Genomic DNA, 15,803 nt, shown 5'->3' with positions numbered 1-15,803 from the left:
GACAAGGGTCATCCGAATGAAAACCGTTTGCAAGTGGAGGACCACCTGTACGTATTTCAAATGACAAATCTGTGTCAAAAATAATTCAAAACCCTATTACACATGTAAATACAGAAATTGATACAATATACCAATAGACCATTATATATTGATATACTGTACAAAAGCAGTCTCAAAGCACAACACAGAGCAAGTAAAGCTGACTAACACTTCAAGAGCAGGTTACCGGATGGAGCTTGGAGGGCACTACGTTCACCTTGTTTAGACTGACGTCTACCATGTTCATTACAGCATCTGAGTCAAAGAGCTGTGCTTGCCCTTGACATAAAAAGGAATACCAGGGAAGCAGCTGGTTGCACTGGATGCCGAGACTGCAGGCTGGCCATGGGGGGCTTACCCGTGGACTGCTGAGGGGGCTGGTGGAAAGGCCGGACGAGGCTCCGCTGATGGACCGTGACCTGGTGGAAGAGACGAAGCCACAAACATTGGGGACGACGTACATTAGATTAGACGGTCAACAGTGCCCCAAAAATGTGTTCAGCGGTTACGCAGAGACTGCGTTCCACAGTCCGACGGAGGAGGTATTTAGTACAGCGGGTCCTCAAGACACGAACATAGTTGGGACTGGAAGTCTTGTTCTGGGTCTAACTCCAAATTCACTTTTACCACTAAGTCACAATCTGGTTAGGTTTTGTAAAAATCTCGGATGCAGCTATAAAAATAAAAAAAAGAACTTTTATGTCAATACCTTTATTAACGTTAACATACATTGAAGTCAAAACTAGTAAAAATAAATATTGTCTCCAAAAAATCCAGTTGAATCGTGATTGTTAACAGACCCATTCCAAAAACTTGTTCATCATCTCAATATTGATCAGAAACACTTGCAAAAACATTAAGTGAACTGTAAACACTGTGGAAGCGAATTAAACCAAGGGCATCTCACATTGCTATTCTGTTTGGGGGCTTTGGGCTACCATCTATTGGTTGGATGGGTAAACGCAGGTCACATTGACTCTGCTAGAAACAAAAAAATTCTAAAATAGACACAAAAAATCCTCAAACAAACAAATAAATAAACTTCAAAGCAAGGGGAGCATGGTAGCATAGCAGGCTTTGGCAGGTCCCGCTCTCTGGCAGGTCTGGGGTTCGAGCCCCGCTTTGGGTGCCTTGCGACGGACTGGCGTCCCATCCTGGGTGCGTCCACTCCCCCTCCGGCCTTATGCCCTGTGTTGCCGGGTTAGGCTCCGGTTCGCCGTGACCCTGCTGGGGTAAGCGGTTTCAGACTGCGTGCGTATGATTTTAAAGCTATCAGTGTGGTCAGTAAAAGACCCGCTCAGTTCAGGTATTTAGGCAACCCAGGCAAGTGACAGTGAGACTTCAGAGGTCGGAAGGGGAAAAAGAAAAGGAGCGAATCCTCAGTACACTGGAGTGAGGACCATGCAGCCATGTGTTAGATCTTTAGCTGCTCAGCTGAGATGCAAATGTATGTCCTACTGCCGGAAAAAGATACAGCCCTAAATGCAGCAGCAGAAAATATTGAAACAAATGATGGCACCACAATGTGCAGAATTTCGCAGTGCGGGGAGAGCAGAGCTGCCCCACCTCTGTCTCTCCTGTTTACCAGTGAGATGTTCTTCTGCAGTCTCTGCGGTACAGCTCATGACAGCAAAGAGGTCTGCTTGCCATGTCTGGTCAGTCAGCTGTAATTTGGGGCCAACGATCCTGCGGAAAAGTCTAGAAAAGCCTTCAGCAAAAAGGCCTTTCCCCCCTGTATTATTTGGCTAGTCTGGCACTTTATTTAGTTCGGGTCTGTCGTCGTTCTCATCGCTGGCTTGGCTGCGGTGGAGCTTGAGTCTGGTGGGATCGCTTTGTCCTCCCTCCCACGGTCTTGGAGTGGGACGGAGGGGTCCCTGGGTTAATGACGGGAGCAGCGGCAGCCGCAGCGGCGGCGGGCTGAGGAACCACGGAGGCTGCGAGCGAAGGACACATATTAAAACCAGGCCTGCGAAAAACAACGCCCACGTCGGTTCAGGCAGCACTTTCTGTGTGTCTGTGCGTGTGGGAGTTCAAGAGACTTTATCAGCACAGATATTTTAAGAGCACAGATATGTAGGACTGTTTATGACTACTGGAAAACACAACAAGGAGAGTAATATATTTATACCGCATATCCCAAATGGAAAACAGAGCCAGACGTAATACATATGCTGGCTTAAAACTACTTATCTATAGTTATATCTATTTTTCGTTCCCAGCATAGATAGATAGATAGATAGATAGATAGATAGATAGATAGATAGATAGATTGATCTGAGGGAGCTCCAAAGTGCAGTTCTAAGTTTGCATTAGTAAAGCTCTGCGGTTGTGTATAAGATAATGGTGCGTATCAGATAAAGATGATGGGTCTTCTGTAATAATTATAAACAAAACTGATTTCAAACAGGTGGCCAGGACTTTGGGAGTAGGGTATGCCGAAGGAGACGACATCAGAAGGACTCGTACACACACTGCACGCACAGCTGGACCGACCTCTCCACACACAGATTCGGCAGTCACACACACTGGCCCGATGAACACGTGTACTAATTTGGAAGTATTTTTTAGCTTTATCACCTGCTTTTTATACTGTATTTCATTTGTTTAACCTGTATAGTCCAAGCTGTCTTGGAATTGAGAAATAGTGTGAATGTGGCAAGGAGGTGTGGTGACACAGCGGGTTTGACCGGGTCCTGCTCTCTGGTGGGTCTGGGGTTCGAGTCCCGCTTGGGGTGCCTTGTGACGGACTGGCGTCCCGTCCCGGTGTCCCCTCCCCCTCCGGCCTTACGTGCCGGGTTAGGTTCTGGTTCGCTGGGACAAGCGGTTTCGGTCAATGTGTGTTTTAATGGGGCATTTGAGATGTTACTGAACTAAATACTTTTTTATTGTAGTTTTCACTAAAAAGAAAAAAGTGTGGCAGGTGCACTTATATGCTTGTAAATAAGTGGTAAAAACTCAGTATGAGCCATTTCATTCTGAAGTTCCATAATTTAAAAAAAAAAAGAAACTTTTACACTCATTCAAAGGCGGTGTCTGAGAGACGACTCTGGTCAGCCACAGTCTGAATATATATTTTTGGTTTTCATGCAACGGATTGTGTCCCACACACATACTTTTAAACACATATTTAAAGACATATAAGAACATGCTGAAAACACACAGGTGCACTTACAGTACCCCTATGGTAAAAAATAAATATGACTTCCACCAGTCACCAGAAAACAACCAAAATCAGCCCCATCATATTAGAACGCATAAAAAAATGGGAAGGATGATGATGGGCATGCCCAGAAGGAAAGGGAAGATGGAGATAAGCCTGTATTAAAAAACTGTAGCAAACCACAACCTTGCAGTCTCTGTTGTAAAGCAGTTCGTACCCAAGCAAGTTAGAAAGGGCTGTTAATGCAGGTTACATTATAAAATGCATATTAAATAAAAATAGAAAATAGTCACTTCAGAAGAAAAAGATAAAGGAAATGGCCTGAGAAATACCAGAGCTAAAAATCCATTCTACCCAAGAGGTCCCAGAATGAAGAAATAGAGCAGCTCTCCGTACAATACCGCTGAGAGCTAGCAACATACATGCCTGGAGAATACCTGATATCGCACAGTGCAGCGGATTCTTTTTCTTGAGAAAGGATATGAGACTAAAAGGAAATCTAATACAGTGTCGAACACATTTACCGGTACTGTCATTTACAGGAAAAGGTGCAGTTTGTTTATGTATTCAAGGGCTCCAGGTGTAAACCTGTAGACCTAGATCTGCATTTGTGGGACCTCACTGCGTTCCGTTTGAGCGTCTGTCTCACTTTTGCTGCACACAATTAATGCTAATCTTTGGACGGACCAAAATGCACAAACCCTCTTCCCTCCCAGATCGATCAAGGAGGGATTTGCAAATAAATTGGACCGAAGGCACCGATAAGCTGGCATCAGACACCATCCAGTTTCCAAAGTAACAAAAAGCTAGGGAAAAAAATGGAGTAAGTCAGGGAAAGAAGAGAAAGAAAAAACAAACATGAAACCCAAGGAAATTAACCCGAAATCAGGTTCCACCGCGAGATAAAACGAGATATACTTCAAACATGGCAAGAAAAAGGTGAAGGGAGCAGATGGGATCCCTTTCATGTGCAGGGAGATGGCCAAGGGCGCCGAGCTCCTTAAAACTTTGGGTGCTGATGGAAAACCTCTGTTTGCCTCCTGTTTTTACTCTGTTCATCCTGCCCGCAACGGCAATAAGAATCTGGGATGAAGGATGTTCCCCAGCCTGCTGTTTAACTATCCGTAAACCTGCTGTTTGTGTACCATCGCCATGGCGACTGATCTCATCAGCCTGACAGAACATGCAAAGCAAGTCAGCATCCTCACATCACAAAATAAATCTATTTAAAAAAGTCACTGTAAACGCGTTCTTAAAATATATTCGATTTAAAATGAGCTTAGAAGTGGAATTAAAGATGAGGCAAACCTGGTGGCATGCCTGGAGCAAAGCGTGTGACAGAAGGTTGAGAAATATACTTCATGACAAACAGTGGGAGGAAAACAGACTCTGATGTGAGTGGAGAGGATTTTTCTAAAATCATTAATTGATATGCCCACATTTTTTCACTTTTTCATGAGCTTAATTACCTATGACCACTTTCAAATAAATAAAGGTAGAATTAATTATTCCAGACAGTACTAATTTACCTGGAATCAATGGTTTTATTGTTCTATTCAAATTTTTTCAGCAAACAGCTTCACTGCATGTGTATGAGACAAGTTCGGGGAGGGAGGGGCCGAAGCAATAACTTTTACACTTAGGGTTTGGATTAGTGTCAAAATCACACTAATTCTCTGGTAGTACCAGAGTGTCACATCCACGCCCACAACTCAACCAACAGCACCTGACTCTGGTCCAGCACCTGACCTACTGCTCACCCTTTAAAAGACCCTCCTCAGCTCCCATACCTTTGCGGAATCTCATCAGAGACAACTGCCCTTCCTCGTGACGTCCAGTGCACACTCAACACTTGTTCTTCGTTCTTGTCTTCCGGTTTTCGTCCCTTTGTTTTGTTTCCCGACCACGTCCACGGAACTCCGTTCAGACGCCGACCGCCGATCGACCGACCTTTCGCTTCGTCCCCTGACCTCGTCCATGGATCTTCGCTCTAACTCCGACCGCCGATCGACCGACCGTTCGCCTGTCCCCGGCTCTGAGAACTTGCCTTATCCCCTGAATCCAGACGAACGACTCTGCGCTTGGGTCCTGCCGTCCCGGTTCTCTCGGCCCCGCATGGCACAGAGAATTTCAGATAGTTTAGTCTGAGTTTTTCTAGATTGGCAGCAGATTAGAGATAGCGAACACAGCCTCAGTGCGCTGGGACATAAAGCCGAGAGAAAGGCGGTCATTACCTGTGCTTCTCCAGACCAGCTGACCATTTATTACAATATTCAGTGTTGGAGTTCTTTGGTATCATGCTGCATTTTTCACACTTATGTGACTCAGAGTGAGCGGATGCACCGAGGCATTTGTGAGTCTATGTCATGCCCACATCTGTCCCAAAAGTGTGTCATGGGTTTGAGGTGTGAAAATGACAAGAAGACTCTGCAGTCCTTGCTTCTACGTGATGGTAGAGTGCGGTGAGGGTGGGGGGATGTACGTGTCGTACCTTTGGCCATGCTGCGCCATGTCGATTGCCCGGCGTACCGGCACCGGGGATCCACCCTCCGTCACACTCAGCACCTCCATGGATTTACGCTCCGGCCTCCGCTTCCCATGTCGGTTCAGCATGGGCGAGTCCACACGCTTCCTGGGGGGGTCTGTCGAGCAGGACCACGGTTGAGGGACAGGGCAATCACGGGGACGTTGGGGGAGGGAGGAGGGGGGAATTACTTGGGTTCTGGCTCAACACCCTCACAGTGTAAGGCAATGACCTGGATAACCTAGTGCTCAGGCTCTTACTCACTAGACTGGAAAAAGCATTCAAATGACTGACCAATGGAGCAAGTGACAGGTTCAATGAAATGATCTTCTCTCCTTGAGACCAACCGGGAATTCAAGTACTGGTTCAAGCAGCAGTTTAAATGATTCTTGTCTGTAGATGACTGCTTCTAAGGTAAAATCGATCCAAGTCACATTACAAGCATTACTGAAATATAAATGACTCTACGTGATGGTTGTAAAGTGGCCTCCATGCGAGATGTCCAGCCGAATGTAAACCACCTAAAGCTTTGTTCCCATAGATACTGAAAGATTCATTGGAATTTGTCCAGTGCATTTGGTGCCAAGGGTTGTGGAAGGAGAAACCGAAATGTCCACAGCAACGGAAGAAGGTACCGTACCTATGTCATTGCGAGGGGGGAGGTTTTGGTCCTCATGGCTGGGGTACCTCTCCTTGCGATCCAAAAGGAGGAAATAGATCATCTTTTCCTGGTTGTCACTAGAGTGAAAACATGGTAAGACAATAGAGCATAGTGAAGTATACTGGCAGGAATGGTTTTAGGAACATAATGCACTTTGGTTAGCCGGGGGTCTTCCGTAACTTGCCTTCTATTTGTCCAAAGCACTATAAGCAGCCCTATGTCCCGACCAAGTTAAACGCACATATCTGTACCTAATGCTTTGTGAGAGTGAGGAGAAATAGGAGAAGTGCGGGTGCCTTCAGAGAAAAATCACAGGCCATCCATCACTGGCAATAACCGGCACTGCAGAGAAAGTGCGCTGATAGCGACTGTGCTGCTCCTGGATGATAAATCAGCCTTCTTTGAAGGGCCAGTCTCCCAGTGCATGCCAGGGGCATCTGCTCACTGTTATGCATGAGACTTAGGAAGAGGAAATGACCACTAAAAGCACTGAGCTCTTCAACACTGTTAAGATATAAGAATTCTGAGACCATTTGTAGAATTATTATTACTTTTTTCTTTAGCTGATTGTGACAAATATACTGGTCCGTGGGAAACCGACTCAGGATTTCTGCATTCGGGAGGCGTTATTCTGGAATCCTTAGGCTAGGCGTCGGAGAAAAGGGAATCGAAAGTGGTCCGTCTCTGTCTCTAGTTCCAGGGCAACTTGCTTCTTACTGTCAAGCAGGGCCTTACATGGACGAGTCAAGGGAAACTAGATGTTTGTTAACAGTAACTAGATGTAACACAAACTAGGTGTTGGGTCGTGAAAGGACATGGGTTCGATCCCCGCTTAGTCTATCTCGAGTTTGCATGTTCTTTGCGTGGGCTTCTTCCCACAGTCCAAGGACATGCTGTTCAGGTTGACCCATAGTGTGTGAGTGACAGAGAGTGTATGTGTGTGTTCCACTGACGTATGGATGAGTGACCCAGTGTAAATAGCGTATCTAGCAGTGTAAGTCACCGCGGTGAATAAGGTGTGTGGGCTCATAACACTACATAGAGTTCACTGGAAGTCGCTTTGGAGAAAAGTGTCTGCTAAATAAATAAATATAATTGCGTGTGGTAGGGTAGCATGGTTATCAACACGGTAAGCAGGTGTTTATGTGTGATGTGCCTTGCGTACTGTACAGGTGTATATCCATGTGAATACTGAATATGTATGGGATGTGTTTATTGTATATAAATGCAAGCTCTCCACTGTGGGAAGCTCATATATCCTTTCTAAATGAACATGCTCTTCCCACTTCTCACACTGATCATCCACTGGCAACTTCATTAATTTGCACAGTAAGGATTTAATCACTAATTCAGGTTAAATTGCTTTCACAAGGCAACACAGAGCAGAGCAACAAAGCGCCCCCAGGCCTGGAGCAGACAAACTTCTGGTGGCAACTTTACTATTTGCTGCCCTTATTTTATGGCATCTGAGTTATATCTGTTATCAGTCACGATAACTGTCCAGTCTAAGGGCTTCTCCTCATCACTCACTCCTCTGAAAGGAGGTCCTTCATCAGTTTGTTCTTGTCACGGAAGCAGCCCAGAGAGTGCATGCTGTCCAACACGTCGGGGTCGATGTCCTCGGCCGATGGCAGCGTGCGGATGGCTACCTTCCGGGGGACCGGCTGCTCTGGTTCGGGCTCATTCTTGCCCCCTCTGGCGGGAGGACCAAATATGCAAACAATTCACATTCTACAAAACATACCTACATGCACGAGCACCATCTCTTTGAACAATCCACCCCACATTCTAAGAAATTGTTTCTGTCCCAGTGTTATAAATGGTTATACTTTACTATATTAATAACACCTCGATCACTTCAACTGAAATTTATGCTGTACTTAACTGAGCCAGATGAACAGCTTCCAAGACGAAAGTGATACCGCTGACATGGAATCATACCAATATCGAACAATGGATTAAGGCTAAATTAAAATCCAATCGTATTTTATTTGTCCAAGTCCTGTGCCTTCCCATGAGACGTGACCTACAATTGCTGTCCTCATGTGACCACATTCCAGCAGATAGCAGAGATGGATGAGCCCTTCTGGCACATATTGGACCCCGGGACACCACGTACAAACTCAATCCTACTGGGAGGTGCTAGATGCTAGGTGTTACATGGGTGACAGCCTGTGAACTCACACCCTCCTTTTTCTTCTCTTGCCTCCGTAACCCTTGTCCCGGGTGTTAATGTGCCCTTCGTACAATTCAGCCTACGACACCTGACCAGTAAAAGCACCATGCCAGAACACGTCTTGTGGCCCCAAACCCTTTCAGCTGCACCCACCAAGACACAGGAGGAAATGTGGTCATACTCACATGTACCATGTGTGCTTCTGGATCTGTTCTAACTGTAGGGTTGGGGTAAAGGGAGAGAGGGAGAGAGGAACAGTTACGAGATCTGGAAAGCAACTAGTTGAAAACAAGAGCATCGATCAACGTTCAAGACCACGGCACTTCATCCAGCCGACGATATAACAATTTCACATCGCGAAACACCGAAAGAAGCGTCATCTAAGAAGAAACGCAACTCAAAGAGCTGGCATTAAGAATTTAGCTAAGCATCTTGGGGGGAAAAAAAGGGAAAAGGACAGTAAATAATACCTGAAAGACAACGAACAACATGACCACATACATGCAAATATGACCACCACTGAGGAACATTACAGGAACTACACAGTTCAAGTCTGGATGATGTTAAGGGATGTTCCTCTAGTGAAAACTCATTTGTAATTTTTTTTTGTTTGTTTCCAGCCATACTGTCATTTTCCAACCATGGCCCAATCATTTATAGTCACCAGTGCCAAACAATTATGTGAACAAACTTTGCCGGCGGCAAGTCATTGTGAACTGAAATTTGCTCCAGTTCTCCCGAAGCTACAAAGCGTGACACTTCGCAGAGGTAAAGCGATGGGCAAATGCGGGAATGGGGTTATCGAAGGAGCCCTGGCCTCCTGAGAGGAGGACGCCTGCAGTGTAGGACATTGCTATCCTTCCCCGAGGTAGGGGGAAGCCATTCACATCTGTTACTGTCAGCATGAGGAAATCACACTACAAGGGCAGCAAGTGGCTCTTGCCGGAAAGGGAATACCTATTAGATCAACTACTGCCGAGGCTTATTGGAGCTCGCCTGACAAGTCCAGTAATTCTGACTGATCTCTCCACATGTTACCTGCAGAAAGCAGGCTTTCGGGACATCCATCTGCGTGTGTCTGTGCGTGCGCGGCGAGCGCGGCGAGCGAGCGGCCGAGAAATGGAGCGCGAGAGGGAATGCGCGCAACCGTACGCTTCCATTTTTCCTACTGCTCGAATTTATGCCAACCACGGTGTTCACCTAACAAACAAAAATGAGTCCTTGATTTACTTAGTTCAGTGTGACGGTCTCCACCAAAACAGGAGAAACATCCTACTACCGTGTCATGTCATTTCACGATATGTAATTATCGACGCACTCGGCTTGCTTATCTTATTAATCCAAACAAATTTTCCTGCAGAACACGGAGGGAAAAATTACTTTCTAATGGGTTTATAATATCAAATTATGTCAAGCGCATTCATTATTGAGGAGGATAACATCGGAAACTCTCCAGGATATTTTACATGCTTAGGAGATTAACCAGACTTGGGAAGCTAAAAAAGTAATTGTTCTGCATTTGAAAGCTATATTTAATACCTTAAAAGGGAGACTGAAGAGAATCTAAGCAGACTTGGACTAACTTAAATACGATGACAATAGTGCAAAAATCTTTACATTTTACATGCATTTATCTGCTTAACGGATGACAGCATACCTTGCAACACTATCTAGAGGTCAAATATGGAACAAGACGCACTGGACGCGATCCAGCCGCAGCGAGTATAAAGTGCACTGTTCCACCGCTTTAAATTACACGTGTGACAACACGGAGGAGCAGAGGTCAGAGGTCACGCTTCCTTTTGGGTCTCAAGCAGCCGTCAGAAACACTGGGTTCAGCAGAACACAAATATCATGACAGCAGCAAGCTTGTTATTTCCAGGTTATTCTTAGTCCTTCGCAACTTTAAAGAATTTCACGAGACTCTCAGGAAAAAGTCCAAAATGTTCAGATGGCAATCTTTTCCTGCTGTCTTAACTAAAACCAAGGAAAAAAAATACTCAACATATCTGTATAGTGCTCAACATGTCTGTACAGCTCCACACCATGTGGCCCAATCCAGATGCTGACGGTACATGCGGGAACTGTTTGCACTGCATGTTAAAGTAAGATCAGACAGTGTTCCAGAAACCAGAACATCTTCCAAAGTCAACATCTGGACAGCAGATCAGGGAGGTCCGGTACCCGTGCGCCCCTCTATAAATAATACAGAGTGGAACCTTTCCCTCAAGGGCACAGAGACCCGATCCTCGACGGCCACCTGAGGCTGCGACAGAGCGAACAGCTGTGAAGCACTGACCGTGAGCCGCTTGGTGGCGTCCACCTCGATCATGCCGCGCAGCAGGTTCTGGCAATCGGGTGGGATGAAGTGGGGCATGTGGAACACGCCGAGCTTCACCTTCTCCAGAAGGTTCCTCAGGTTGTCGTCATCGAACGGCAGGGCACCCTGGGTGGGGGGTGGAGGGTGTGTGTGTCACAAACAAAAAAACATACATGGGCCTCAGCAACATGTCAGAAGAACAGCGGAAAAGCAACATTTGTAGTTACCTGGATGACCAGTACAAACCAAACCAAAGTATACTTTGCATCCTTCTAAGAATGCAGCAGAGAATTTTCACACATTAAACCCGCAAATTATATCCATGGTTTTTGCAATAATTCTTTACTACTAGCAGTATTTTAAACATCTTACACTACATTTACCTGCTTAGGTGACACTTTTCTCCAAAGCAACTTAACCTACAATGTTGAACTATTTACCTATTTATACAACAGGGCAACTTTCACAGAAGCAGTTCAAGCCAAGTACCTTGGGCACAACAGCTGGAGGTACAATTCAAACCTGCAACTTTTTGGGCCCAAAGGCAGAATCTCTAACCACGATGCTATCAGCTGCCCCAGGAAGAATATCTTTGAATCTTCTGTTCTATTTCATGCCAGAGATAATGTTTATATGAAATATCAATTTACTAAATGTGCTGGTGGCTGATGATTGACTTTATTGGCAGAGAGCCATGAGCAAGCCTAAAACAGATATTGCTAACAGCACTAACCAGAATCAAGCTGCTATGGAACTAGTAAAACACAATACTGTAAATTATGCCTTAAGTCAGAAATTCAGGTGCACAGAAGCCAGCCAGTGGTGAAGGACACTACAATATTGTCACGGCGATAGTAACAATCAGGAAAAATTCCCAAATTACAAAACAGACGTTGAGAGAAGAGAAAACAGACACAGATAACTGCACCAGGACGAGAATATATGTGACTTTGCTCAGTCCAACATATAGCAGTGAAACTGTCACCAAAAGCCAGTCTGTCGGTGGGAACATTTATATTTGGCTTCACAGCTGCCGTATGGCTCCATTCTGCTGCTATTTGCTACGATCGTAATATAGCATGAGTACATGAGTGATATGCTGTAGTAAATGTTGCACTTGAGCATATTAATATTAATATAATGATAATTTAATTAATATAATCATTTAATATAATAATATTAATATTATACAGGGGGTGCGGTGGTGCAGTGGGTTGGACCGGGTCCTGTTCTCCGGTGGGTCTGGGATTCAAGTCCCGCTTGGGGTGCCTTGCGACAGACTGGCGTCCCGTCCTGGGTGTGTCCCCTCCCCCTACAGCCTTTCGCCCTGCGTTGCCGGGTTAGGCTCCAACTCTCACGTCCACACCCACAACTCAGTCGACAGCACCTGACTCCGGTCCAGCACCTGACTAACTCTCTACCCATTAAAAGACACTCCGCAGCTCCTATACCTTTGCGGAATCTCGTCAGGGACAACCGCCCTTCCTCGTGACGCTTCGTTCACAAGCATCGCTAACTCTCAGTTCACATCCTCCGGTTTTTGACTCTTCGCTTCGTTTCCCGACTACATCCACGGATCCGAGTTCCTGTCCTGTTCGCCGCTCGACCGACCCTTCGCTAAGTCCCCCGACCTCGCTCATGGATCTTTGCCCTGACCCTGACCGCCAATCGACCGACCCTTCGTCTGTCCTTGACACCGAGAACTCGCCTCATCCCTTGACTCCGGACGAACGATGCTGCACTTGGGTCCAGCCGTCCTGGCTCCCTATGTTTCGCGTGACACTGGCTCCCCGCGACCCCGTATGGGACAAGCGGTTCAGACAATGTGTGTGTGTGTGTGTGTGTGTGTGCATGTGTGTGTGTGTGTGTGTGTGTGTGTGTGTGTGTGTGTGTGGGGGTAATATTATACACAGACTCCACAACTTACAAACACAATTTTGACTGAAAGTTGATTCTGTTTGTAACTCTCAAGGTCACTATTACATCCAAGTCACAATTCATAAAAGCTGCACAACACAGGTGTCCCTCCATTTATTCATGAATTATGCTCGGTAAAAAACACAGACAAAGCTATTATAACTAAAAACTTTTGAAAATCTGAACAACTTTCATCTGTCAATAATTCTCAATAACCCCTCCAAACAAACTGACTAGATTCTATAAATTACTGTCAAATGTGGACTCAGAAATGTATCTTCCAGTGAGAAAATGGGGAAGAGATTTATCAGAGTCTTGGCCATGAATTTTGGATGCCACTTGGAAAAAAATGCGTTTTCTGTGAGTAACAATGTTAATTTACATCTTATTCAATATAACTTGAATCACAGAGCCCATCTTACCCCACATATGATGTATAAAATGGGTTCAATAAACTCAGATAAGTGTTGTCAGTGTACATTCAATGTCCTAGACAGATACTTTCATTCTTTTTTTTGGTTCTGTCCAACAATACAATATTTCTGGGAGGCTGCTACTAGTAAAATGTCCCATTTCCTCCATCCCTGTGTTGTCCTTGGAGATCTCTCACTATTTAATCCACCCGTTGAAAACTCGCAAATTATATTAATTGCGTTTACTATTTCTGAAAAATTTATTTTATTGCACTGGAAAACCAGACACACAGCATCACACAGTGGTTAAATGTTTTTACAGGCTACGTTTCAATGGAAAAATGTCAGCCTCTGCTTAAAAACAAAAGTATACGCTTTGAAGAAATACGGAGCTCATTTATTGGATGTGCAATGCATTATATCCTTCATCTCTCTGCAGGAGCCAATATGCCTCATCCCCCATTACCTTCCCTTGCAATGGTTACTGTTGGAAATATAAACATCTGCAATGTGTAAGCAGTAAGAGAATTATACCAAGTTTTACCATAAGATAGCCCTGTTACACTATTACATATATTTTGTCTAGTTGTCTGTTTTTTGAGGGGGTGCGGTCCTGCTCTCTGGTGGGTCTGGGGTTCGAGTCTCGCTTGGAGTGCCTTGCGACGGACTGGCGTCCCGTCCTGGGTGTGTCCCCTTACACCCTGTGTTACCGGGTAGGCTCCGGTTCCCGGCGACCCCGTGTGGGACAAGCAGTTCTGTAAATGTGTGTGTGTTTGTTTTTTGTGATATTATTTTCGTCTACACTCCTGTTATTTTCTGTTCTTTTTTATATATTTACATATTTGTTTTTGTTTTGGGTGTACTTTTGTATTTTTTATCCTTAGTGCAAATTAAAAAAAAAATCAATAACCTGTCTATGTCAGCGTGGCTGTGGATTGGAGACTATCCTGGAAGTATAGAGCATGAGACAGTGTCCGCCCTGGACAGGATACCATTCCATCACTGTATAGTCCATCACTTTTGGTTTTTATTTTTCCTATTTTTAACTTTAAATTACATTAAAATTCAAACTTCTTTTTAAATTACTGAAAAAAAAAAACATATCTGCCATCTCCACAGCCTACTACTCAACCCCAGTTGCTGACCAATTCATCAAGCATGTTCAGCAAATTCAGTGTTTGTCACCTACTGGCCACTTCTAACTTTCTCTTGAAAGAATCAATAAAAGCTTAAAGACTTAGATGTTCAATTAATTTCAGTTCAGTTCAATTCAATTACATATAAGGTCATTTACATATCTTGACCATAGCTGTAGTACATAAGAATATGTTTACACACACATGCACTCCAGTATATATATTTATGTATGCGTATATGTATAAGGGGGGTGTGGTGGCACAGTGGGTTTGACTGGGTCCTGCTCTCCAGTGGGTCTGGGGTTCAAGTACCGCTTGGGGTGCCTTGCGACGGACTGGCGTCCCGTCCTGGGTGTGTCCCCTCCCCCTCCGGCCTTACGCCCTGTGTTGCCGGGTAGGCTCCGGTTCACCGCGACCCCGTATGGGACGAGCGGTTCAGAAAATGTGTGTGTGTGTGCATATATTTTGTCACTCCACAACAGGTAGAACATAGAACAGTGAAGAAATCAAATTTGTAATGAGGAGCCCGTGTCTGCTGAGAATATGAAATAAATTCTAAATGTTTTCCAGAAGTTGCTCACAATGAAACAATGAAAATCATCAAACAAAAAGAGCAATTGTTAGTCAAAGTCACACATTTTATTTTGCTGCATGTTATCCTAGAATTGAAGCTTCAAAAAAAAAAAAAAAAAAAATTATTTAGTCAAGTTTACAAAACACGGGGTGGTTGAACAACAAAGAATCCTATAAATAATCAACTGCTGTACTTTCCTGGCTTAGAGCTGTTTAAAAATGAAAAAAGTCCAGGTGTGTTTCTGATCATTCCTCTGATGCTATTACTGCAAATACTTCGCAGCCTCCACACGTATTGCCCTGGTGTCTCCGAAACCCGCCTGTAAAGCTCTTGTTCTCGCCTCCTTCCGTTGCCGAATTAGCAGGGATTTCAGAGGCATTATGAACAGTCACCTCTGAACGAGCCCAGTCCGTCGGAGGGGATTTTCAGGTGGTAATTTTCATGGCCCGCTGAAACTTGAGTGTCTCTGAATTTCGCTCTCAAAATTACATAAAGAGTGCTGCATTCCGGCACAGTGCTTTGGGGCAAACAAAACACTTCAAAGCAGCTCCTTTGCTCAGAGAGAAAAAGATTTGGGAATAAACGCATGCAAATCCATGTACCGCAATCTGAGATGCACCAAAATAAATACGATCGATTTCTCTGTGTATGCTTATCACGTTCAAAATGCTGCTGCTTTCTTCCTTATAGCTTAAGGCCATTTTGGATGAGTGTATCTACAGTACTCTACTAAAAGTCCTTCAGTCAAATTTCAAGTTGTGACGTCACCCAAAAAGTATGTCCCATTTTTTTGGATTGGCCCTAAAAACTTGTTACAAAGTTTTTCAGCACCTCAGAAGAATATTCTGAATATAAGGAGGGAAAGTAAGTCAATAAATTAATA

At 44.6% G+C, this 15,803-nt stretch overlaps 1 protein-coding gene across 3 annotated transcripts in view; it reads right to left on the bottom strand.

Moving 5' to 3' along the window:
* brsk2b (BR serine/threonine kinase 2b) overlaps positions 1-15,803 on the bottom strand; it is a 154,158-nt gene that overhangs the window by 19,514 nt on the left and 118,841 nt on the right. For all 3 annotated transcript variants that reach the window (XM_029256481.1, XM_029256482.1, XM_018752774.2), the window contains exons 8-13: positions 10,860-11,006; positions 8,746-8,777; positions 7,915-8,079; positions 6,364-6,461; positions 5,691-5,841; positions 398-458 (exon numbers count right to left, since the gene is read on the bottom strand). In XM_029256481.1, the coding sequence (XP_029112314.1) occupies positions 398-458; positions 5,691-5,841; positions 6,364-6,461; positions 7,915-8,079; positions 8,746-8,777; positions 10,860-11,006 (654 nt within the window). The remainder of the gene's footprint in view (positions 1-397; positions 459-5,690; positions 5,842-6,363; positions 6,462-7,914; positions 8,080-8,745; positions 8,778-10,859; positions 11,007-15,803) is intronic.

The sequence above is a fragment of the Scleropages formosus genome, chromosome 11 (genome assembly GCF_900964775.1).
Source record: "Scleropages formosus chromosome 11, fSclFor1.1, whole genome shotgun sequence".
NCBI classification, from domain to species: Eukaryota; Metazoa; Chordata; class Actinopteri; order Osteoglossiformes; family Osteoglossidae; genus Scleropages; species Scleropages formosus.
The sequence above is the reverse complement of the archived record's forward strand: the minus strand, read 5'-3'. Positions and strand labels throughout refer to the sequence as shown.